General features: G+C 37.6%; 1 protein-coding gene across 1 annotated transcript in view; it reads right to left on the reverse strand.

The window, feature by feature from the left end:
- The window catches only part of LOC121949433 (glypican-6-like), a 116,353-nt gene that overhangs the window by 85,571 nt on the left and 5,614 nt on the right, over positions 1-25,168 (reverse strand). The window contains exon 2 of the mRNA XM_042495118.1: positions 1,850-2,008. Within this exon, the coding sequence (XP_042351052.1) occupies positions 1,850-2,008 (159 nt within the window). The remainder of the gene's footprint in view (positions 1-1,849; positions 2,009-25,168) is intronic.

Raw genomic sequence — 25,168 nt, forward strand, 5'->3', positions numbered from 1 at the left:
CGACATTAATGTTTTCATCTTGCGCTGTCCCATAACTCTCGTTCATGAGTAAATACACGCTTCCTTCTGCACGGTGATAAAGTTAGCAGATTTAGTTTGGTGGGAGGAAAGAAAAGGAAATATTTCATACATGAAACTGCTCACAACAAGGTCTGAATTATCTAAAATAACTAGTGCCATCTAGTTCCATTATATTGGAGAGAAGGCAGACATCTTTATGGCTGGTATCTCCATCATTCAACAACTCACACCGAAACAGTCTAGACTGATAAATAGCACTACGGGTAAGAGGAAATATATGTAGTTTTGATTTTGGGGTAAACTGTCTCTTTATTGTGCAATAAAAGTCATGAGACACATAAAACGGATCCAGTATTATTATTAGGGCAACCCTTGCCAAATGCTGTGTATGTAACAAACCCCTGTGTTTAAAACACAAGATCAGGTTTTGCTTTCTGTAGTTGATGAATGTTTAGTTTAAAAAATTTTCCAGCTTTTATATCATGAAGAAATGGCAAAGTTGCAACTATGTAACCATCAAACTTCAGAGACCTTGACTGAAATCATGGGTTATTTTTCAATGCCATTATAAGAACACTTTAATCCAATACAGCACTCTCCAAAGTTGTGGATACAAAGCGCTTTACAGGAGAAAGAAAAGAGAAAATCAGAAACCACAAAATACAAAAATCCAGAAAAGCCAAAGAAAACAAAATAGCTTAAAGTTTAGAGATGCTTTTAATGTGTGCTAAGACCTTCGCAGAAGGCTATTCTTTAGTCAAGGAGCAGCGACATCAAAAGCAGAATCATCAGAATAAAAAGCTATTGTATGCCCAACATGTTGCAATCTACAAGCACTGCAGCATTGCGGTTGACAGAAGTTTCTATTTAATAATTAAATCAAGCTCATTTATTCTGTAGTATACTGATACCTCCAACACGCTGCAGCTCACACAAAAACCATCTGGAGAGATAAATAGCACTACAGACAAGAGGAAAGATATGTATTTCAAATTTGAGTGACCTGTCCCTTTAAGAAAGCCTTATAATCCAATATTCTTTAATTAATAAAATGATCCATTGGGGAACTTTTCTTAAGAGGACTTCAATTTTGTCCATTCAGTTGGAAAGAAAGAGAATTTAAATGCAGTTATCTTTAAATGTTTCTGTGTGATAACTCAGAAACTGCATTCCTAATATACTGTTTGATTATGCAGACAGGTAAGCTATGCTTGACAATTTTCATCTCCACCACCCCTCAACATTGTCCACAGTGATAATCTTCAGCTTCCCACACCGTATAATGTTTGGAGCTGGAGGGATTATTATTTCTCATTAAACTGTAAGAAGAAGGAGCTGACTCCATAGAGAAGGATACCAACAGGGAGAGGTGGAGAGGTACACCGAGTCTGGTTCAGTAATGAGTACATCCCCTCCCATAGCAGAAGCTCAGTGGATGTGTGATGGTCAAGACAGTCACCATGGGGCTACGACAAGATCACACACAGCACCAGACCACCAAACAGCCTTAATAATGCAGAGTTTGGCTCTGTACCGCTGTTCAAGCTGTCAATCTGCTGTGCAAGAAGCCATGTTTGTCTAATCCAACAAGAGGGTTCTCCACTCCAAGGCATATTAATGAGATTTTCACATCTCGTCTCCTCTTGAGGGAGGACAGCTACAGAACTACAAACAGTGAACCTTTTCAAATTAACACATAGCCTAAATCCTTTGATTTTCCTTTTTGCAGCGTTTTGTTCAATGGTGAATGACCATTAAAACTGCTGAATAAAAAAGGAATTATAGGAAAATTAATCAGCATAAAGCATTAAGCAAAAAAAAGACTTACCATCAAATCTTTTATGTCTGGAAACAAAGGTGCTTCTCAATTCATGACTCATTTCATCAACCAGATTCTCAAAGTCCTGTTTGCTCTGTTGGCCAAATTTGTCCTCCATTTCCTGGGTGCAACATGTGTTTCCCTGAGGACATACACGAAGATGTTCACCTGAAAAAGACACAAGAACAATTGTGTTTTTATCCATGCTAAAAGTGACAATAACTATACACAGCCTTAACAATTGTAACATGACTTGAGTATATAAAATTAAAAGATTTAACTCTAATAACACTAATAATTTCCTTTTTCACACCAGTCTCCCTTATTCTGGGTTAAATTCGTGTTTTTGCAGGGGAAAAAACATGTGATTAAAAAGAAGTAATTTGAAAAAATTCAGTAACACATGCAGAGCTTTCACTCCCATCAGGTTGTCTGCTAAAGATTACACAACCATTCAATAAAACTTTTACAGCACCAGCTCCCATTTTGGACACGTAATCATTGGAGCTGATAACAGTATTTAACTTTATTGTCTTCCACTTAGTCTTCTATATCACGGAAAAAATGTGCAGGACTGCGGTTCCAAAAAACCCAGCATCAGGTCTTAATTAGCAGCAGTGCATTCAAATTGACAGCTTGCTAAGCCGTATCCCCACATAGCTACTGTTGCGATGCTTGGCAAGCTTTCTGTTCATGCAGGGCACATGTGCAGTTTAAAAAGATAGCTGTGGCAGATCTACAACCCGAAATTCTTAATTCTATTAAATTACGCATTTTTTTAAACAATGGGTCCTCGATCTCAGACCAAGGTGGACAAAAGTAGGGACTGAATTTCTATAACTGGCAACTATTTATTTTTTTTCACCAGAAATGACAACTGTCACTTGCAGATTTAATTAGCTGTAGCTAACCGCAGACGACCAATCAGTAGTCACACAGAAGACTTTTTTTTGCTCTACCTGACATGACTTGAATATTTGTAATTCTTCCTCAAAATATACAAAGCTATTCTACTGTCTGGATCTTCTTTATTCATGACTCTTCCATCCCACAGTCAATACTTTGATCTACATAAAAAATTACAATCAGATGTTGATGCATTTTGTTGAGATAACTAAGTGAAAAACAGTTATAGCTAATGATGAAGCTCATTAACAGTCAGTTACATTTAGCTTGACATGTATTTTTTACCATAGACAAAATCAGACTTCGTAAATACCCTGCAAAATCAAAAACATTGTTTACGTAAAATTTTGTGGCCTCTCTGTTAAGACATGGCACAATAAAAAAAACAGTTATAAAATAAGGTTGCAACCAAAATGTGATTTATTGACAACTACTTTGTGATGTCAGAGGTTCCTGTGTACATTTTTTCAATATGCTCAAATTAGCACATTGAATAAGTTTGTTAGATGTCCTTTTGAACACTTGAATAATTTTTAACAATGAGTTATAGTTACTATACAGTTACTCCGACTCAACATAACATTTTTACGAACTGTAGCTCACAAACCAACTGACATTTAAAGCGTCACCAACATAAAACCCCTGTCAGTGACCATTTATCTCCACTGTAAATATGACATGCATATTCTCTTTCATTTTCTCTGTATAGAAAATGAGCGGCTAACTTCAGAAAAAAACAATGGATTGTGCCATGTAGGATCTTTAACATGAATTTGTGCAAAAGAGGAACAATGGTAGTGTTTCTCATTTCTACTGACAATAAGAGGTACCACTGGCAAGGGCTTATCAAAGTGAAGTCAGTGGGGAGAAAAGATATTACATTCCTTTAAAATATTCTCTCGCATTCCATAATTGATGACATTGTGAAAATACTGAAGTGAATCAAAAGTTAATGATCTACATCATTTCATTTCCCCAAGCAGCCATTTTAAAAGAGCCACAAAAAAGCAGACTATGTCTGTAACAGCTTTTTTTTTCTTTCCTTTTGACAGTCTAAAATCTTTGGAAGTATATTGACAACAAAAGCTTTGAGAGAGCACAAAACAAATTTGAGCACTTCTCAATCTGCAAGTCAATGTCTGGGAATTGGCAAGCTGCATTTAACCGAATCTGAACTGGGAGTGAAGTCTCCTGTTACTTCTACTTTCAAAATAAAAGCTGATATGGGGTGGAGGGGTTTACTGCGAACTGATCCCTCACTATGTCGGATTCAATTAACTCACAGTTAAAAAAAAACTTGATTAAAACTAGAATCAATGCCTCACAATCGTATGCCTTCGCCAACCAGTCAAGTTGCCGTTTGTATCCATGTCTATCCAAACGCATATGTAGCCATCACAGTGGACGGTGCTTCAAATATGAAGAAGCTACAAATTCTAAAACGTGGATGTTTCACACACCGTCAGCACGACAGCACAGAAGATCTATACAGTCAGCACAGTCTCAAGGTGGACACCAAGATTAGTGTCACCAATTCAGTGTCTGACCAAATGTCTCCCCCTCTGTTCCAAAGATACGGTATGGGATTAAATAACGGCCAGAAATGTGTTTTTGGAGAATATTATGATGTCACTGTGAAGCTGACCTATGACCTTTTGGATACAGAATATCATTGCTTCGTTATTTTATCTTTTTAGACATTTGTGTAACATTTTGTCATAATTATCATATTAATTCTTGCCTCATGGCCAAAAATGTGTCTTTATGAAGTCCCAGTGACCTTGACCTTTGACAACAAAAATCTAATCAGTTCATTTTTGAGTGCAAGAGAACGTTTGTGCCAAATTTGAGGACATTTCTTCAAAGCATTCCTGAAAGGGAAACGTGAGGTCAAAGTAACCTTTACCTTTGAACACCAAAATTTATAATACATGTCCATCTGTCCATTCAGGAGAATGGACAGATGGACATCTCAAAAACATAAAACACAGCATGGAGGCGTAGTGCTAATACAATCATTTTGGGCTATGGCTCTATTCACAATGATAAAATTTTCAGACACAAATGAGACATGTAAGAATAAACTAGGAGACAGTAATGGGATCAGTTGGATCATCTGAATTTGGCTCAGTTTCAGTCTACAGTGCAGATCCACACACCCAAAGTTATTAAAATGTTGGGCTAACTAATAATATATATAGTCATTAAATATTCAACTTATATGTCTCAAAAAGTCATATGACTTACATGGATGATATTTCACAGATTGTCCCCTGCATATCCATAATGACTATATTTTTTTCCCTACACAAAGCACAATCTGAGTTTAATTTTCAATAAAAAAAAAAGGTGGACCTAATGTGCATCATTTACAATCAGCATGAACTTCCAATCAGACAAGCAGCTGTAAGCAGATGGCAGCTGTAAAATTCTCACTGCATGCAGCAACAGACAGCCTGCACAGCAGAAGAACAAGAAATGGATTTCACTTGGTGAGCATCACACTGAGTGAGCAACAAAATGATATGAGCATGAGATCATTTTGCAAATTTGCGCCCATAGAAGGCAACATGAGACATTTTGAAGACTTAGACTGCAACCCCTAGAATTTGTGTAATATGTCATAAGTGAACTGCACACAGCACTGTTATGTTTACACCCACGAGCAAAAAAAAAATAAAATTCCAAGGAGAAAGAGATGCAAAAAGTTCAAACATACAGTATCACGGACACCAGCTTTTTGTGGACCCAGGATGTCAGAAAATAACATGATTTAAAAATACTATTATTTGTGTTGTAAAAATATATTTGTCAAAGAGAGACCAATACAGTGAGACAGCACAAAATGTCTTTGCGAGTTTGTAAATGCAGCATTTGTATATAAGGGCGTGTACACAAAAGAGTATTTATACAGTGTTTGTACTGTAAAAGGTCAAACAAGGGAAGGTGAAACTAAGGGTGTGTCCTGTCAAACTTATCAGACAGTTTCCACCCAGCTGACTACACTCTGACATCTTTAAGTTCTTAATCTCAGATCATATCTTTGACAGTCTGTCAAACATCCTCTTGTGTTGCAACTCGGTGGCAGCATAAAAGCAGAAATGTGCAAAGTACACAGGCTAAGTCATCAAAGTTCAAAAGGTCACGAGATACATGTAAGTTCAAAAGGCTGGCTCAAATTTTCCATAACAATTTTTCCACACAGTTATATAGTAGAGACCAATCAGAGGTGGGGGAAAAAACATCGATACAGCATAGAATGGCAACGTTTTTGCGTGGCAATTCAAAGAGGACAAGTACAGTGGTATCTTACTAAAATGATAACATCAATAACTTCTTCAGCCCGCTTGATACAATTTGCTGCAACAAAAATGACTGAAGTGAGAGGAGCAGATTTAATTTTTTTTTTTTTTGAGATAAAGATAAAGATAATAAATCCAATATATCTCAATATATGTTATCGCAAGCATACTCAGCATATCATAGCCAATTTAAAATCTCAATCATGTTGTATCTAGGGTTGCAACAGTATAACATTTTCCCATTACCATAACCATCTCAGAAAATATCACAGTTTTACAGTATTACACAATAAGTATTATTAGTATTAGTAGTTGCGATTATACTTACAGGGATGAAAACATATGGTTTTTTTTGGTTTGTTCGAACTTTCATACCACGGTCGACACTGATATCGGTATACTGCTGCAACTGTAGTTGTATCATAAGTGTTGTGATAATATCATATCGTGGGGACTCTGCTGATTCCCAGCCCCAAGACCAATGGCTGTCTATAAAAGCTGCGACCCTGTGAATGTAAATATTCAGCATTCACAATTCAAGTCTTTTGCACTTTTGATGACTTTAAAAAAAGTAAACAAGCATGTGCTGTCAAGGTATGCAGATCCAAGCAGATCAAGAAACACATGCAGTGACTACAGTGTGTGACAAAGTCACAACCACACACATTTTTGGTAAGAAAAGTCATAAAAAAAACATCTCTTACTTTTTGTTTAGCAGGGCATGCTCTCAACATAAACAGGAAAACATGATTTATGTTTGCCCTTTATTAAGATTAAAATATGTTGACAGAATACAGCACAAAAACTGCGTGCAGTGCTGATAATTTCATTTAAATGATGTTCAGTAAGTACAGCAGTGTTTGTATAGCATGTGTGGGGGGTGTTTGTGTACGTGTTGCACACTGGGGGCAGTGAGAGACGTAGGAAGAATGAGTTGCTAGCTAAAGCAACAAAGGCTTGTGAAAAATAACAACAGTGCAGTTAATTTCTCTTTTCTCTCCATAAACTGAACATAAATCTTACTTTTCAACAGACAGATTAACTGCAGGCTTTAAGAAATGGCAAGTAGCGAGGGAGCATCTTTGTGTGTGTTGGTACACAAGGCACAGAGCTAAACAGAAGGCGGAAAAGAGAAAACACTTGTCTTATGTACTCTCTATATGGTGTGAAATTTGATTTTTTAAATTGTTTCATTACTTTCACCATGGGTGTTTGCGCTTTGCATGGAATCCAAATGTGTTATAAATATCTCATGGCAGCTTGTTTATAAATGCATGCGACCATTAATGTTCTGTGTCGTTTCACAAAGGCAGTGGGTGCTGTCAAGCATGTGGATGGAGAATATTTAATTTCCCCAGAAAAGTATGTTTCATGGCTCCGATAAACAAGAACATTCTGTAAAAGTCAGAATAAGAAGACATTTCTACACAGTTATAATCTGAGGTGTGCAATGCATCTGCACAAAAAGGCTTTGATCTGAGAAGAAAGGGAGACTCGAGTGCAAATATGTCACTGGAACATCCAGGTGGACCTCCCATTGCAGATGTTTGGTGGAATAAGGCCTTCTGTGAAGATCACAATTCCAACATCTTAGCTGCGCTTTCTTTTCACACATCCACTGCTAATCAGGCCTGCAAAGACTGACTGACAAGCAACTGAAATTTGTATTTCCAATCACCGCTTACTTAAAAATCAAGTTATGGATGGATTCAGGAACTTCATTAATATCACACCGTCTACCAGCAAGTCCCTCGGGCTACACATTTTGAGCGCTGCCTTTTCATCAGATATGTCAGGAGAAGAAAAAAATCCATCTCGACACAACAAACCTACTGCGTGCTACAGCAGTCTCAACAGAGCAAAAATATCACTTAAAAACAAGACTGTCGTACATCAACATATGGGAAGGAGCTTTCAAGGGACTTCGCCACTCAGCAAAGTGCCACAACCTTCATCGCCAAGGTTAAAGCAGCACTGTGGCTTCACAGATAATTCATCTAGTGGAGCGCAGACCGCACATTAGCAACAGACAGGATGGAGTACGGGTCAGACAGTTCTTTTACAGCAAAGAAAACTGCTGCGTCTTTGTTGCAGTGTCACATAAAGGTTTAACAGAAAATGTACTTATTGTATTATTCTATAGTGTGTCAACATAAAAAGGACCAAAACCAGCCATTAATTTATCCAATCAAGGCCTGCACCAAAGACCCGATAGAGTATATTCTTTTTAACCAAAGACCTATGATAAAAACATTAACCGCTGAGCCGCTGGTGATATGTTACATCTTTATGATGAGCACAAACACTGTAGATTACTTTGAGTCAACCCACAAGCTAAATTCATAGGGCTTGAAATTAACCAATAAACTATTTTTGAGTCTTTATAAAATATAAATCAAAATACTCCCCTCCACCGGCTGAAACTTGCTGTGTCCATTTACCCTTTGGGGGGAAGCTTGAGTTGCATGAACACACATGTGTGCAACCAGCTGGAACATCCCTGCAAACACCTAACACCTATCACCAGTGTCGGGAAAGGTTACTTAATCCCTGTTGCCCGAAAAACAACAATCACTCTCAGGCAGACAACTGGCAATCATTGTAGAGACGTGTAAAATGGGCAAATGTGCCTATTTCTGTTGTTATTTTCAGCCATAACTGTAACATTTAAAGATATATAGTTAAACACCGTGGTCCGACCTTTCTGTTTCCAATGTGGTTATGTTATATACCGAGCTGGTTCGCTGTCATCTTCGATAAACCAAATCTAAAGGCATGAAAAGCTGAGCAATGTACTGTCGTGAATGAGATGCAGCAAAACATATTGTAGCAGCCTTAAAAAATATATATCTATATTAGAGTCAGTTAGTACATTTACATGATGTAAGAAAGAGTCAAGTTATAGTCCAATTATAGTGTTAGTCAGTCTTAAACTAGTCAGACTAAAACTGGACTTTTAAAATACATGCAAGCATGTATTTTAAAATTTTAATTTAAAAATGGTGACATTAAAATGCATGCAAGCATGTATTTTAATGTCATCATGTATAATAATAGTAACTGTATGAATGTATGATTCATCCATGGTAATGTTAAGGTACTTTCAGTGTCCTGCACTGTCTGCACGCAGCCTTGTGAGGAGTAGGAGTCAACTGATATGGGTTTTTCAAGGGCCTGTTATTTTTTTATCTATTCATTCAGTTATTTATTTTGTACACTTAAGCATTACATTTCCAGTTAAAACATCAGTTTCGAGATTTTAGGCAGTCATCTGTCATTCAGGTTTAAAATGCACATTTAGGTGCTTATTTTAGTTTATATTTCTGTTCTTAAAGTGTAGGCCAAAAACTCATATTTAATTAGACAATACCTCATTAGCATATTTACTTCAGAAAATGTACTGTACAATTGTCTTCATGTGAGTAATCCACTAGGGAAGTTCCATGGTGATATCTCTAAGTTAGAATTTTAACCTCTGAGGCTTATTTTTTGTCTAAAAATGTATGGAAGTTTTACAATACATACAATATATACATAAATGAGTATTTTTTACTCCTCATATGCTGTGCCAAAAGTCTCAACTTCAGTAGCTCTTACATACACCAAACCATTTTTATTCCTATCTATAATCTGAAGGTTTCTATGGAGGGGTTTGTTCACACATCATTTACTGCCTGATGTATACAACATTTCATTCCTTGAAAACAAGGCAGCTGACATAGGCTATTTTCTAATAAAAAATAAATACATAAAGAAATCAGAGATATCCAAAATCCTCTGGGTAAAAACTCTTCAAATTAATATGTCAAAAATATGAAACGACTTTATATAACACTCAGATTTTTGATCTGGAAATGTGTGCAAATAAGCGCATCTTTAATTAGTTGCGTAATGCATTATTTGCATATTCAAAATATCCAAAAAAGAAACTTGTCATGTACTTGCAATATTACCCTAAACTTCGGATTTCAACCTGTTTACCTCGGATATCCCCTTTTAATTCTGTTTATCATTAATTATCAATCCAACAATGCAAAGTTGGAGAACTTCGGGTCAATCAAATCTTTGAATAAATTACATTTACGTCCGTGTTTTTCGGCCTGGGGCACAAATCCAAAGCACGACGCACACAAACGCACGCAGCTCTGCACCTTAGCTTGACCTGAACAAACACACACAACCTGCAGAAAAGCTAACGTCAGTTTGTAAGCTAGATCGCCTTCTAGCTCGCTCGGATCACCTGCAACACTGAACAGCACGTAACGCATCACATACCTACAGATGTCACTTCATATACATCTATATAGATGCTGGTGTGATCCTTTACTTCTAAAAACTGCTATCAACACACTAATATTGCACGACTTCGCTCTGGTTTACCCCATGGATGCATGATGGTTTACCCTCACTGTGTTCAGGCTGCTGTCGTTCAAACAGACGCCGACACGCCCCTCCTGGGCGGCCCACGATCACGTGGGTCACATGGGTCACACCCTACTGTCCTTCCTTTTACAGCCATAGAGTATATAAAGATATCTTTATATCATTATTTACAGACTATGTTTACACCTATGTCAATTTTATTGTTCCGTAATAATTTCAAATACTCAGGACTACTGTATTCTGTAAGGCAATACAGTCTATTATTTTTGTACTTTGAACAACCCCTGGATAAAATTTAATTTCACACACACACACACACACACACACACACTATATATATATATAGTGCATATAACGAATATTTGTCATATTCCTTCATTTTTTCCATTTTCTATTTTATTTTTCTCATTTTTATTTTAGTTTTCGTGATTGTATTGTTTTAGTGTGTTTACTAATTACAATACAATAATTATTTGCAACACTCTCTTAACTTTACAATAATAGGTACAATAAATGAACTGCAGGAGTACTCTGTGAAATTATTCAACTTTGCAATTTACTTCAGTATTCTCATTTGTTACTACCAACACCACTCTTGAGTGCATATTTAACCTGTTGAAACCTGAGCAAATTGGCTTGTTTTCTTTTTCAAAAACATGGGAAGAAAATAAGAAAGAAAATGTTTTTTTCATTTTAAATGCTTACAAAAAAAATAATTCTACAATATGTTAAAATATATAATTGAGATATGGTTTGGAGAGGTTTTTTTGGACATTTGTCACTAGATTTTTTTCCATAGCTTTTTATTCATTTAGTTTTGTTTTTTATTAATTAATTTCTTGCCAAGTTACTCATTGCTTCTTTTTTCTTGTGTTTTCAAAAGAAACAAAAGCCAATTTGCTCAGGGTTCAAAGGTTTAAATACTTGTGAAGGTGTTTGAATGCAGCACAAGAAAAGTGATGTGGATCCACATTTCAAAGGGTTAATATATAACGCACATATTTTAAATGCCTTATCTTAATTCTATTGATATATATATTGTGCTGCACATTGTAGCATGATACAAATCTTTTATATTTCTAAAACTTTACATATTATAAATTGTATTGTAGCAATATGCAATTTTACACTTTTTACACACTTTATATACTTAGCATAATATTCAGATTTTACATTTTTAAATATTTTACATAATAGTGTTAAACATTGTAGTTTAATGCCTGTATCTTTATTTTATATTCTAACATATTCAATTTCTTATTTCTTATCTCTACAAGTCTGTGCTTTACACCAAACCAACTGCAAGATATCACAATTCCCCCTGTGATCAATTAAGTAGTTCTGATTCTGATTATTGTCATACACCAAATCCTCAAGTTAAACTCCTTATATGTACAAACCTACTTGGCATAAAAATGTTTCTGGACCTAATTTTGGTGGCATGGTTGTCTCTCTGCGCCTCCTTGAAGGTGTTCCTGGACTTTGCTTTTCTTTTTTTTGGGGGGGTTTAGTCTTTTCAAAAATAGGCTACATTTGAAAAGGCAGAGAAGCTTTTTTTCTGAATGTCATGTGTGTTCTATTTATTGGCAGGTTTGCCTAGTATGAAATTTAAAAGGTTGGATATCTAAAAATGGACATTAACTTGCATTTAGTTCATTGTTTGGAGTAACTGAATAATTCATCACACTGGAGTTGAACCACCAGCAGGAGTCTTTGAGAAACACACAGGGCAAGGTAAGTGGAACAAAAATAATACTAAAAAAAAACTGGAAAGACATCGTCTGTACCTCTCTATGTTTGCAAGAGTGACATCTGCTAATCTTAGTGTAACGGGTGGGACTGCTGCTGTTATTCATACTGTAGTCAAATTGTTGACAGCGAGTATTTTTGTTGCTTGCTCATTTTAATTTTTCTTCCACCCTTTTCTTTATCTCAAAGTACACATAAAACTTCTGCTCTTTTTACAGTAAATTCTCATTTTGCTGCGTATTCACTCAAAGCTTTTTCAGCAATGAAGTTCACAGCTGATCACACTGCATTTCCTTCAGAAAAGGCACTACATTTCTGGTGTGATTGAATTCAGGATATCATTTGCTGTTCACTTTTTAGTATAAATCCCAAAAAATCAAAGTAAAAAAAAAACTGAATTACAGCCTTGTTGTTGCCTCCGTGAATCACTCACGTTGTGCTTGCAGTTTTGATATTCACGTTCACATCCGTGTTTGTGAAAACATGGCTGCTTCACACACATCGTCAGCCCGGCAGCACAGAAGATCTATACAATCTACACAGTTTCAAGGTTGACACCCAAGGTTAGTTTCACCAATTCAATATCTGACCAAATGTCCCCCCTTCTGTTCCTGAGAAATGATGTTGAGTCATGGCCAGAAAAGTGTTTTTGCAGAACATTATGATGTCAAATTGATGTTGACCTCTGACCTTTTGGATATAAAATGTCATCACTTTATCCTTGTATCTTATTAGACATCTGTGTGAAATGTTGTCATAAATACAGTATTAATTTTTGAATTCTTAAATACATGCTTTGTGAGGTCACCAAATTGGTTTATTTTTAAGTCCAAATGAATGTTTGTGTCAAATTGAAATAAATTCGATATCACATTCACAAAAATGTGACAAACGTGACAGTCATCCTGACCTTTGACCAGCCAGTTCTAATCAGTTCATTCGTGACTTAAAGTGGACATTTGTGCCAAAGTTGAAGAATTTCCCTTAAGGCATTCTTTTTTTTTTTTTTTTAAGAACATTTTTTGTGGATGTTTCCCTTTATTGATAGCACAGCTGTAGAATGACAGTGGGAGAGAGAGGGAATGACACACAGCAAAGGGTCACATGCTGGAATCAAACCTGTGCCACAGCAAAGGCCTCGGCATATGGGGCACACACTCTAGCAGGTGAGCCAGAGGCCGCCGCTCTTAAGGTGTTCTTGAGCTATATTGCATTTACAAGAATGAGACGGATGCAAGGTCACAGTGACCTTGACCTTTAACCGACAAATTCTATTTAGTTCATCATCAAGTCCAAGTGGACGTTTGTGCCAATTTTGAATACCTCTTGGTGTTCTTGGGATATTCACGTGCACAAGAATGGGATGGACAACCTGAAAACATTACACATCCGGCCACAGCCATCTCTGGCATGGAGGCATAAAAACGGTCCCGCAACATTTCTCTATTAATTCGTACACCCAGTTTATGTCCCAATAGGAAGTTTAAGTCACACTTGTGAACACTGGCTCCATTCTGCCATATTGGAGTCAATGTACACATAAGTTGCTAGTTCATAACTTTGGGAAAAGGGATAAAAGAAAATCTGCAGTGTCCTGAGTAGATGGAGATGAGAGTTGGCGGTGCCCTCAAGTCCGCCGCCAGACATTATTGGCGGCATACAGTTCCATTGTTACTTTTCTATGGAAGTCAGCAAGTTTCTCCAAATAAACTGTAAATTGGCACTGATACAGCTCTGCACTTTCTACCATTTAAGTATACTGCACAACTTCAGCACATAAACACATAATCTACGGTTATAGCTGTAGCTTTAGGCGGAGGTGAAACATTAAACAGCTTGTCGGTGTTGCTGAATTGTCCTCCTGTCTCTCATTCACACTAAACATGCAGAGACACACCATTAAAAAACAGGGCTGGTTATTTTTGTCGTAACGTCACAGAACTTTGGATGCCTGTATAGATTTTGAAATATGTTTTCTATGATGAAGTTTACGAGAGCTGTAAGATTTTTATCAGCTTTTCTATCACCCCCGGTCCCATCTTTCAAAAAGCGAAATAGAGCCATGTGTGACCCATGAGGGTTGCGACGGGTTTGTGGAAACAGTTGTGAAAACAAAAGTGTTCTTCAAGTAAATGTCTTAGCACAGCTTTGGGATCGCTTGTTTCTTTACTCATTGGATCTGCACTGTCGTATGCAGATGGGGTTTTGTTTGTTTTTTGCTGCTATGGTACCAAGTCTGATTTCCACCTGAAGCTGTCTGTGATCCTGAGTGAGCCACTAGCCAAGGGGAGAGTTTTTTTTTTTTTTTTTTCCCACTAATAGCCTTGTATCAAAGCTGGCCTTTGACAAATCACTCCGAATAAAGAGGGATGTGAGGGTATAAACAAAGAGACTTGTCCCAGTCTAACCTCACTGTACTAACTCGTTCCCTGTCCTTTATTTGTCCGGGGCCAACAGTAGGATGCATAACTTTGCTTTGCATCAAGCACCAGATGTTTAACATGCATACAGAGCGGTGGAACCTGCTCACATTAACATATTAATAACAAAACACGAAGCCGATTCAATCCATACTAATGTTATGTCACTAGTGTTAACCAGGCACCAAAACTGTGAAAAATGTAAATGAGAGAGGTTTACGCATGCACTCGGTGATTTATTAACACCTATACAAGCTGTGATCATAAGTCGCAATTACTTCATGTCACTCCCATGTCTGTAATCAAATAGAGTGTCAGTCAAATCAGCTAGCTTATTATCACTGCTGATGAAGCTCCGCAAAAAATATTTAAATTCTACCTTCTTCCTGCAGAGATGTGCTTGCATTTTACATAACTTTTTTTTTATGGACTGCAAATATGAATAGAATTTTTCTTTGTTGTAACCCTGCCTATCTATTGCCTCTAACTATTTGGCTCCGGTGGTCCCTCTCACAGAAATGCTAGTAAATTAAATGTGACATCTTGGCAAGAGGGCAAGAGGGCATATAAAGATAGAATGCAATCAATAAAATTAAAACCTCCATGTCCCTATGGGCACAATTAGAACATGGCTATGTCTATAATTTCATCTGTCAAGCACTACAGTTTTTTCAGTCTATATGAAGATGGCATGGCAAGTGCATCCAAGTTTTGGTGCATATCAGCGAAGGTAGGCCAACTCTCAGAAGTATTCATCAGTGTACCTGGCCAAAGAGACCCACAGCATATGTGCTGTGCCATCTGCTGTGTCCCATGGTTCCCCCCAACAAACTTTTTATGGGTTCAAACTCAGATCTAATGAGATCAACATTCCTAGTGTCAGTGCAGCTTCTCTGGCTTGTCACATCACTTCATCACCTAAAGGCGACTGTAAGGTCATCTGAATTCTGGATGATTTTTAAAGATGTAGTCCCACGCTTAGCTTCCAAATATGCCTAACATGCACTATAAGACTTTAAAGACTTTTTAAGACTTAAGACTTGACACCTTCCAACATCTAACGACAATCTGAGTTTTTTTAGTCACACACTATAAGATTTTTACAAAGATTGGGGATCTTGTAGGGTCTCTATTTGTAAAACTACTAATTCCTTTTGAGATTATTTCCCATCCTGCTCCTGCTGGAAAATAATATGCTAAACTCCCTTCAGGAAAGATGACATATTAACAAGTGCAAGCGCAAAAACACATAAATCTAAAAAGGAATGATAACAAACGTCATTTGTCGACAGAGTTATTGTCAATTTGGCATCTGTAGAATCCATAAAGATAAACAGTTTTTACATGTACACTCTACATGTGGGATTTTGTCACCTCAACTCGCCACCAGCCTCTGTTGATTAGGTGCGCTACTTTAGTGGGGGGTGATTGTTGGAATGAGTGGCAAACCATATAAAAAAATAAGGATTTCTCACTAAAAGGAGTGTTGTTTGGTGAATCAGATACATGCCAAATAAAACACAGTCTTTTTCACTCAACTCCACAAATGTCCTCCAACAGAACCGAGACTTGATTATCTTGTTGCCTCGTCAGGGTCCCTTATATGTTTATTATCCACCCAGTTTGCTGCTTCTTGTTTGGTGCCGGAGAGAGCTCAACCTTTTCTTAACTATTTACATGAGCCAGAACTGAAAAAGTTCAGACAATATTAAACATTTTGATTTTGTCGGAAAGGCAAGATGTGAAAAAGACTGATTTTAGACAGCTCAAATTAATGATCACCTCACACCAAACCATCCAGATCACGGAAGTGCGCGACAACTCATCAACTGATTATTTTGTCATTGGAAATTTGTCAGCGACACTGAAATTAATCAAAAAGTTATTTATTGTTTAGTCAGGGTTAGATTAACAGTTCATTTATTCATGACAGAGCTTTTCATTTTCTACATATTTTGGTCAATTTGTATTGAACAAAAACCCTGGACATCTTTATTTTTGTCAGTCAGGGCTTTCCTTACACAACACACTCTTTGTTTCCACAACATTTTAAGCAAAGAGTAAAGTTTCTGCTCATTTTCCCCCTACAAAACTCTTTTGTTGCCCTCATGTTGCCATTTTATCTGCTGACCTCTCATGTTAGCCAAGCTCCAAAAATGATGACTTACTGCCTCACTAATAAACTAGCTAACTAGCCAGCCACAGCCGAATTAGCAGTGAGTATGCTTGAAAATAAATTGCACAAATGTTTTTTGACCAATATATTAACCTCATATAGGCATGCCAGTTATATAATTCAGTGCACTTTGTCTTTGCCGTCAGTGAAAGTGTTTTGTCCACTTCATTTCAGTATCCAGAAAAACAGGTAAATACAAATGGAAAAACAAGTAAAATAAAGTAATTTCATTTCAATTTTATTCAATTTTACCCGTCCACTGTGGCCCGAAATGGCACAGCTGAAGTCCGGTCAGGTCAGTCTTTCTAAGAAAAAGGCTGTCCAAGGCTGAGCCAATTCCCCGTCTTTCCAGATGGGCAACAGGGTCGGCCTTCAAACCAGTGAGAGCTGCATACAAAATACTGCACTCACTTCAAATCCAAAAACACATCACTTCTGTTATCATACAGGCAGCTTCTTTTCAAATTCTTCAGAGCTTCCAGCTGATGGGCCCAAGCAATTCTCAGTGGATGTTTTCCCTGATAAATATCTGGTTGCCAGATCAGCGATTAACAGATTTAGGCTGCCCTCTGTGAGAGCCCTGGGTTATTTTAGCCACATGACTGAACCCATAGCACTGACATAAAGTAGCATGCACTTTTTAACACAGAGAGGAGGCAAATTAAGAACGCTGGCTAACTGTGATGTCTCAAGACATATGCACGTACGGGCTAACCATGAGTGAACGAACAAATGCACGACCAAATGAATGAATTAATCAGTCTAACTGCAAGGAAGTAAGTAGGCGGATATCGCTGTATGAATATATTAATATGCAAGTTATTTTCTCGCTTCACGAGCATCACATCTTGAAATGATACCCTGTGAGAATCTCATTATATCCGTCCGAAAACAGACTAAGACCGCTCAATCGTTTCACCTCCTTGTTAAAAATAAATCAAGAGGTTAGCTAGAGGTGGTCGCTGTTCTATCCGACACTAATCTTATTCACTCAATGTCATGTGCTCACAGACATCCAAGGCGATTATGTACATAGTTTCTGTTTCACCTCTCACTATGTAGCATGGAGAAACATGCCCTCTAACTGATGGATAATCAGACTTCAGCAAGAAAAATACAATAAGATCATATCCTGAGGAACTACAGTACATGAGGATGAAATTCGATGGATGTGAACATCAGCATGGATCTATAAATCTGTGTATTCCACACAGTCTTTCCTTTACACTTTTAATAACGTCTCTGGAGAGTTTTGTGTACAGAATAGCCAAGTTTCTCGCTCAAGTTGGAACTCGCATCAGTCAAAAACTGAATGACATTATTCCTATCACATTTTGGGTCATGTCAGAAGTCATAATGAAAGGCATGCTGGTGTTTTAAATAACTGGGGGATGCTGATACAGAGGAGTATATGTCCTTGGGTGAATGAGGACAGGTTCAAGAGGAAATGAATTCTCACTGACATAAAACAGTCTACAATAAAGCAGCACAGTACAATGGTATGATGGTATTCTTCATCCTCAGGAGAGTCAGCGTGAAGGGAAAAAGGACAGGAATAAAGATGTTGGAACAGTTTCATACTCCCAGCAAATGTGTCAGTGTTTTCTTTTTTTTTTTTTTTTTGAATATGTCAAAATATTCCACTGCAACATGCCATGTGCAAGGCAGTGTGCATGATAAAACAGCCAAGTGTTGACTCAACGGCCGGGTGTTTCATATTGAAATATTTTTAAATGTACGATAAAGAAATCTCTTTGAGGAGGGAAATATAAATGCATAGCCGGCCTCTGTCGCCGCAGAAGAAACATTTTAAGAGGCTTTGAAGAAGTTGTTGTGGAGGAATAGGTTTTCTAGACAATATTTTTACATATGCTGTATAAGTTAAGAACCAGGCTTCACTGTGACATTTGAACTAAAACCATCTCTGAAGCTGCAATTAATGCAAAGCCTTTTCCTTTTGGTTTAAAAATGAAAAATATGTTCTTGCACAGAAGAGTGACTATCTCATTATTAGATTGGATCATTTACTAAATTTAGAGAAAATTGCTAGTAACTATTTTGCTAATTAATTCATTGTCAGTTTTCAGGCAAAAATATTTATTTGTCATAGATGACAGTAAAGTGATTATTTTTCATTTTTGGACTGCTGGTCAGACATAACAAACATTTGAGTATTTCACCTTAAGCTATGGGAAAATGAGAGTAACCAGTAGATTTACTGATAATGACAATTATTAGTTTTAGCCCTTCATTCAACCTGTGGCCAGAAAAAATGTTGGAATGGTACATTTCTGAAAACCATTGATTTTTAAAATGTAATCAAACTTACATTTACTTTTTTTTTTTTAGCTTAGAATTATTTTAGGTCATGCACATTTGTGCATGACAGTTTTTGGTTGGACCACAGAGGCGAGGTCAGCACCATCGGTCATCTGAGTGAGTGTTGGTGTTTCCCCATTAGCGGTTGCTCTTTTGAAATGAACACGTGCTAACATGCTGACAGTCCTGTATTACTGTTTTGGTCTTTTTCTGTGTAGGATGACAGCATGGTTGAATCTTAGGGGTGGAATTATTAAACTAGCTAACTAGCCAGCCACAGTCAAATTAGCAGTAAGTAAATACTTTCACTTCTGTTTCAAATGATCTTGTTTCAACTTAGAAGCCCTCTAGCATTTTATACGCAGTGAAGCCATTTGCTATACTAGATTTGGACCTAGACTTGTTGAATTAACATTTTTTAAAAATATCACATACCCCATGCTGTACTCCATAGTGCACATAGATGTACCAGTACCCCCATTTGAGAATTCTGAAGTTGCAGATATGTTGAAACTTGATGTTTCTTTATGTTTAAACAATGCTGTTGTGAACGTGTGGCAATGTGGAAAGGAAAAAATCATGTTTTTGCATTAAATTCCTGCTTTTGTGTTACAATGATGGGTGGAATTGCTGCTTGTGTTCTCAACAAAAAACAACCAGTTTTGTTGTTCGCTGGTCTCTCACAGCGGTCTCCAGCTTGGCAGTTGTTGGTAGCGCGCCATTTACGTGCTCCTCCCAGTGACATAGTCAGCTCATACGCAAATAATTAGAACTACATCACTTTGGAAACATATGATACGTATGAAACTTACAAATGCAACATATCCCTGGTTTGCACAAACGTACAATGCCAAAATTTCACTCTTGCGACTGGTCTGCTTCATTACATCGCACAGTGAGGCAATCCCCTGTGTAAAACAGTACACAATGACTAGATTTCTCCTAACATACATCTTTGCCAAGAAGATAAATATACAACCAAAAAGTACAATACGTTTGACCTCGAGGGTAATAGCTATAGAATATTCATGTGCCATACCCTTCTGCAAGGTGCACCAATATCATTACAGCTAAGATTAATGCATGGACTTCCCTAACTCCATGTGCAGCACATTTAGGAATGACAAGCAGCGCATAATCAGCATATGTAGCACTATGTCTGGCTTTGATATTTATTGAGGACTATGTAATAAAAAGCCGAGTGGGGGCACGAGATGGCCGGTGTAGATATTCGATCCACGCGGGCAGCACGCCTAGAAGCGCCTGAGAGTGAGGCGTGAGCAGACAAGCCACTCTCCTCTGCGTCAGCTTGGTAAGTGGAGCGAGGCAGAGGACTGAACTACAGGTAGCAGCTGGTGACTGTTTGGAGACCTGGAGGGCTTTGAGACCTGCACTGATCATTACCTTTCACACAGCATTTACAGCTTAGTTTACAGACACTGGCCATTATTAGCCCCACTACCTTGTTACACTAAAAGTGTCCTCTAGCCAGCAGGCGGCTTAAGTGAGAGGGAGAGGACACAACACACAGCTCCCCCAGCATGGCGGCTGGGCTGGAACACACCACACTGAGGCGTCCTCAGGAGCAGTGTAAAGGCAAACATCCTCTCCAGTTGCACATCATGTCTAGTCAGACGTTGTCAACAAGACAGGAGTGGCAGACGTGTGGCTAAAGATAGATCCAACGACAGCAACGAGGCATTCGAGGGGGCTTTGTTTCATGACGGCGAGGTTTTGACAGCCAGATGAGGTGTCGGGGAAAAGTACCAGCTATACGTCACAGCCAAAAGTCTAAATTTTGATTCTCGTGTCAATGGAGAGACGCGCATTGATCCTGAGGATTGAGGAGGAGAGTCAGTGGTGGCTTGCAAAGAGCTGAATTTTGTCAACTACTAGAAAACATGTAAACAACTCTAAATAAATAAACAGAACCACACAGACATCAAGTGAGAGATATGTGTCAAAAATATGTCTGAATAATAACACCAGTCATCTGATAATGTTACACATACAGAACTCTTGCAGGCATGAAAAAATATGACAGTCAATCACACTATTTATTCAAGGTAACACCTCTCAACTACCTTCCACTTCGATCTGAGGAAATGAAACATTTTGAGTTTATGTGAGCAGAATGATGCCCACTATGAGATTATAATAAGATGTAACCCACCAAAAGGAGCTGAATGCTTCTATTTCTGTAACAAATCAGGCATGTAGTATGTGTTGTATACTGGTCAAAAGTTTTTTAAGAAAAGGAAGAAAAATAGGATCAGTGGCAAGACGAATTGTGTTTTTGTCAGCTTGTTAAATGAGGAATTAAAACAGCTCTTTCTCAGTGGCTCCAGGTTAGAATTTAATTGGACAGTTGTTGACAGGAACTAAAAGATCAAAATAACATCTATTCAATCTCTTGTTGACAACCGGAGCACTCATTCTTTCACATTTCAAATGATTTTTAAACCATGAAACAGCTATTGCCATGCCGTCTCGGGAGAATCACTTCAATCCATTTTCCTTGTTTTTCACAGTAGATTTATCTCAAACAATGACAAACATTAATTCTTTATGGCTGTATTCACGCCATCACTCCCTCACTAACCTATATGATAACAGCCGCTTATCATCGGTATAAACAAGGCACGCCAGGCTTACAGCACTGGTCAAGCTTCAATAACCAAGTGCCTCTTTCATGTGCTTTTGTTTGCGTTCTTAATGTATGCAAAAATTACAAAGGAGCGAGCTCTGTCACTATATCGAAACAAATGAAAGACAACTTAAAGGATCTGAATAATGGTCTCTGTCTTCACATAATATGCACTGGAAATTAGCAAAGCAAAACAGCATTGTTAATAACTGCCATTCAGAATCCCTTCTGGTATTCAAATGTTTAGGCTGCATCAACGTCTCAGCAACCGGGGTTATGAGCAACAGAGAGTTGGACATAAACCCTGCTGAAGGCCACAAACAAATAAACAGAAAGCTTGGGTCACAGACAGGATTAGGGTTTAGAAATATGATCCAGAAACTACTTTTAGTGTAAAAATAAATAAATAAATGAGTAAAAGTAACCCTGAAGACATGAGTTTCCCTCCTTTTGAAAAGAAACCCAAACACATCAAAATTCACAGACGCCTTTGCAGCACTGGTGCACAGACTGCAGGTTCCAGACTGACAGAATGAAATAACTTGGGGTTTCACACTGTCAGTCAGACAAAATAATCTAATTGCATGGATTTATGAAGGTGATCATGCAAGTGGTCCACTTCAATATTGCATTTGAACATATCAAATGGCCAGTATACAATTGACAGTGACAGACATACTGTGATGTATTAAGGCATATAAACAATAAACAGATTTTTTTTTTTAAACGTAAGAAAATTTTTATTACCAAGGGTATATGAAATATAAAGGACTGAGAAAATAGCACTCTTGGTCATTGTGATTGCTCCTCAAATTATCAGCGTTTTAGAAAATTGTGCATACGTATATTTTGTAATTGTTTTCTTGTATTACATTTCAACTTAGTGTTGTGCTCGCAGATTTGTGGTGTGTGACAGTTATCTGTTCGTGCTTATTGTTGTAACAATGTTTATCTTGCACATCATGTATGTAAAGAAATTTCAATATAATAAAGTCCAGAAAAAAACAGCCCTGCACATTAGCTTTAAGATGATACAGTGTGAAGGAATGCTACGCAGGATTTTCTGGGGGGACAACAAAAAACAATGTATACATTCATACAAAAGTAATTCCTTTAAATCAACACTTATGACCCACTGGAAGTGAATGGTGGTGTATTTATCTGCAGACAACCTGGCTGTATTTTCTGATTTTCTTCTTATTTTGTTGTTTTCTGAAAGTTCTTGGGCACATTGCACAAGTGAGGTCAGAGCCAAAATCAATATAGCCTGTGCTCTTACAATATTCTACAAACGCTGGTCCCTAGGGTTCTACCAGAACTTGACAAAAAAGCTTTTAAACATGCAGCATCCTCCTGAAATTATTTACAGAAGCGTCTGGAATTGTCAGAGCTGATTACTACGAGAGACTTTGAGTCAATTTTAAAGGATCGAGAAAATAGCACTCATAGGCAGTGTGATTGCTCCTAAAATTTCGTCTGAAATCGTTTTAGAAAATTGCACGTTCATGTTTCACAATAGTCTTTTGTACGATATTTTAGCTGGATGTTGGGCTCGCTCATTTGTGGTGTGTGACAGTTGTACTTGTCTGCTTGTGTTTAATGTTCTGACAATGTTTATGCTCTCCTCTCGGCCAGGTTGTCCTGGAGAAATAGATTTTTAATCTTGCATATGAAAATCGCAGCCTCAGTGCTGAATAAATAAAAATATAGTGAGACGAAACACTAAGCAGACAAAGAAACAAAGCTGGTTCCAAAACGAATGCGAATCTGAGGCAGGCTTTCACTTTTGCAACATATTCCTGTATAGTATACCTTTGAAGCCCATGAAAACTTGGTTTCATATTTCTCAATAACATTCAGTATTCATGACTGCACAAACTACATAAAGATAGGAGAAAAACATTCTCAATTATTAATTATTTACACTCAAAAACTCCTATTTGTTAATCTGCTTCATCAGGACTGTGTTTGTGAGTTCTGTCAAGATCTGACTGACTATGGCAACATAGTCAGTCAAATCTAGAAAATTGCACTTAGTAGAGTGCAGATCTCCTCCAGGTGGCTGTTTTTCAGCTGCAACATGTCCAGATGAGATCACTGGCCACTTAGCTGCACCTACTGAGGTTATCCCTCCCAGGTCCCATACAATCAACCTGGTGACGGAGATCACAAAAATGTTTTTTTTTTTCTTCTCATGTCTTGCCTAACTTTAGTGGATCATAACACATTGGGTATAAAATTAATCTGTAGATACTTGGGTTCAAAATGAGACATGAAGTCATGGAGTCAGTTCACTTTCTGAGCTTGTTTTAGTCAAAACTATTTCTGGAAATGACTTTTGCTCTAAGATTTTTACACGAGTTTTTGAGGATTTTTGGTCTCTACCAGCCGCTTAAGAGAAGTAAGAAATCAGCCGTCAATGACGGCATAAAGCAGTAAAACTACTTTCTCAATTGAGTTCTTGAGCGTAGAGTAATAAATGTGCACAAAAATATTAGGCTGATCAGTCCAGTAGTATACCAGATTAGCTGCAGACAGACAGATTAACACACTCAACAACAAGAATAGTAAGGGCAAAACCACAATTTAGAAATCTCACGTGGGAAGTGAAGAAAACTGTTCAAACTTTGGCAGAAAGTTTTGTGCTCGTGTTGAATCACACAGTTTATAGTAAGAAAGTGAATGAGAAAATAATGTTACAGGACTTTTAATGCACAACTATTGAGATGAATAGCATTAAATTAAACAGGTGTACCCAATACAGCTCTGCACTCCATAAAATATGATACAAACATTTTAGTTAATGGCAAAGCACATTGCATCTCATCAACTTAAAGTGAACAACAAAAGCTTAAAAAAAAGAAATATATATATAATCTATTCTTTGATATGCTTTGAGTACTCTGTTTGGCTTCCAATTCTGTAACCCTAAAACACTTGTGGGACAAAATGTTTCCTACCGCTCTCAGAGGGAACACCTGCAGAGAGAGCCCATCATGAGGCCATTTTGGCATTCATGAGTATGATTGATGACACAGAGATGGAGGCAGCGTTTGAGAAATCCCCTCTGCTGCGGGAGAAGTGATGATTGTTTGGATTCTTCTCGCTGATAGTGCCCCCCTCTGCTTCTCAGTAGGACACATTCACATTACATTACATAGCAGAAAGCAGCCTCAAACACTGGTGCTACCATATACAAACCCAAACAATAACTGCTAATCCCACAAGTCCAATTATCTGCAATTTTATGACAAATATTTTGATGTTTGTCAAGTGAAATGTAAAAGCATAAACACAGCACAAACCCATCAAAAGCTGCGATGCCTTTCAGGACCTCACTGCCAGATCTATCTCCACGTGTGAGTGACAGGAAGGTCACATTAATCTGACGATACATCAAAGCAACACTGGCTGCAGGGGCTAACA

This window comes from Plectropomus leopardus, chromosome 10 (genome assembly GCF_008729295.1).
Source record: "Plectropomus leopardus isolate mb chromosome 10, YSFRI_Pleo_2.0, whole genome shotgun sequence".
In the NCBI taxonomy this organism is placed as follows: domain Eukaryota; kingdom Metazoa; phylum Chordata; class Actinopteri; order Perciformes; family Serranidae; genus Plectropomus; species Plectropomus leopardus.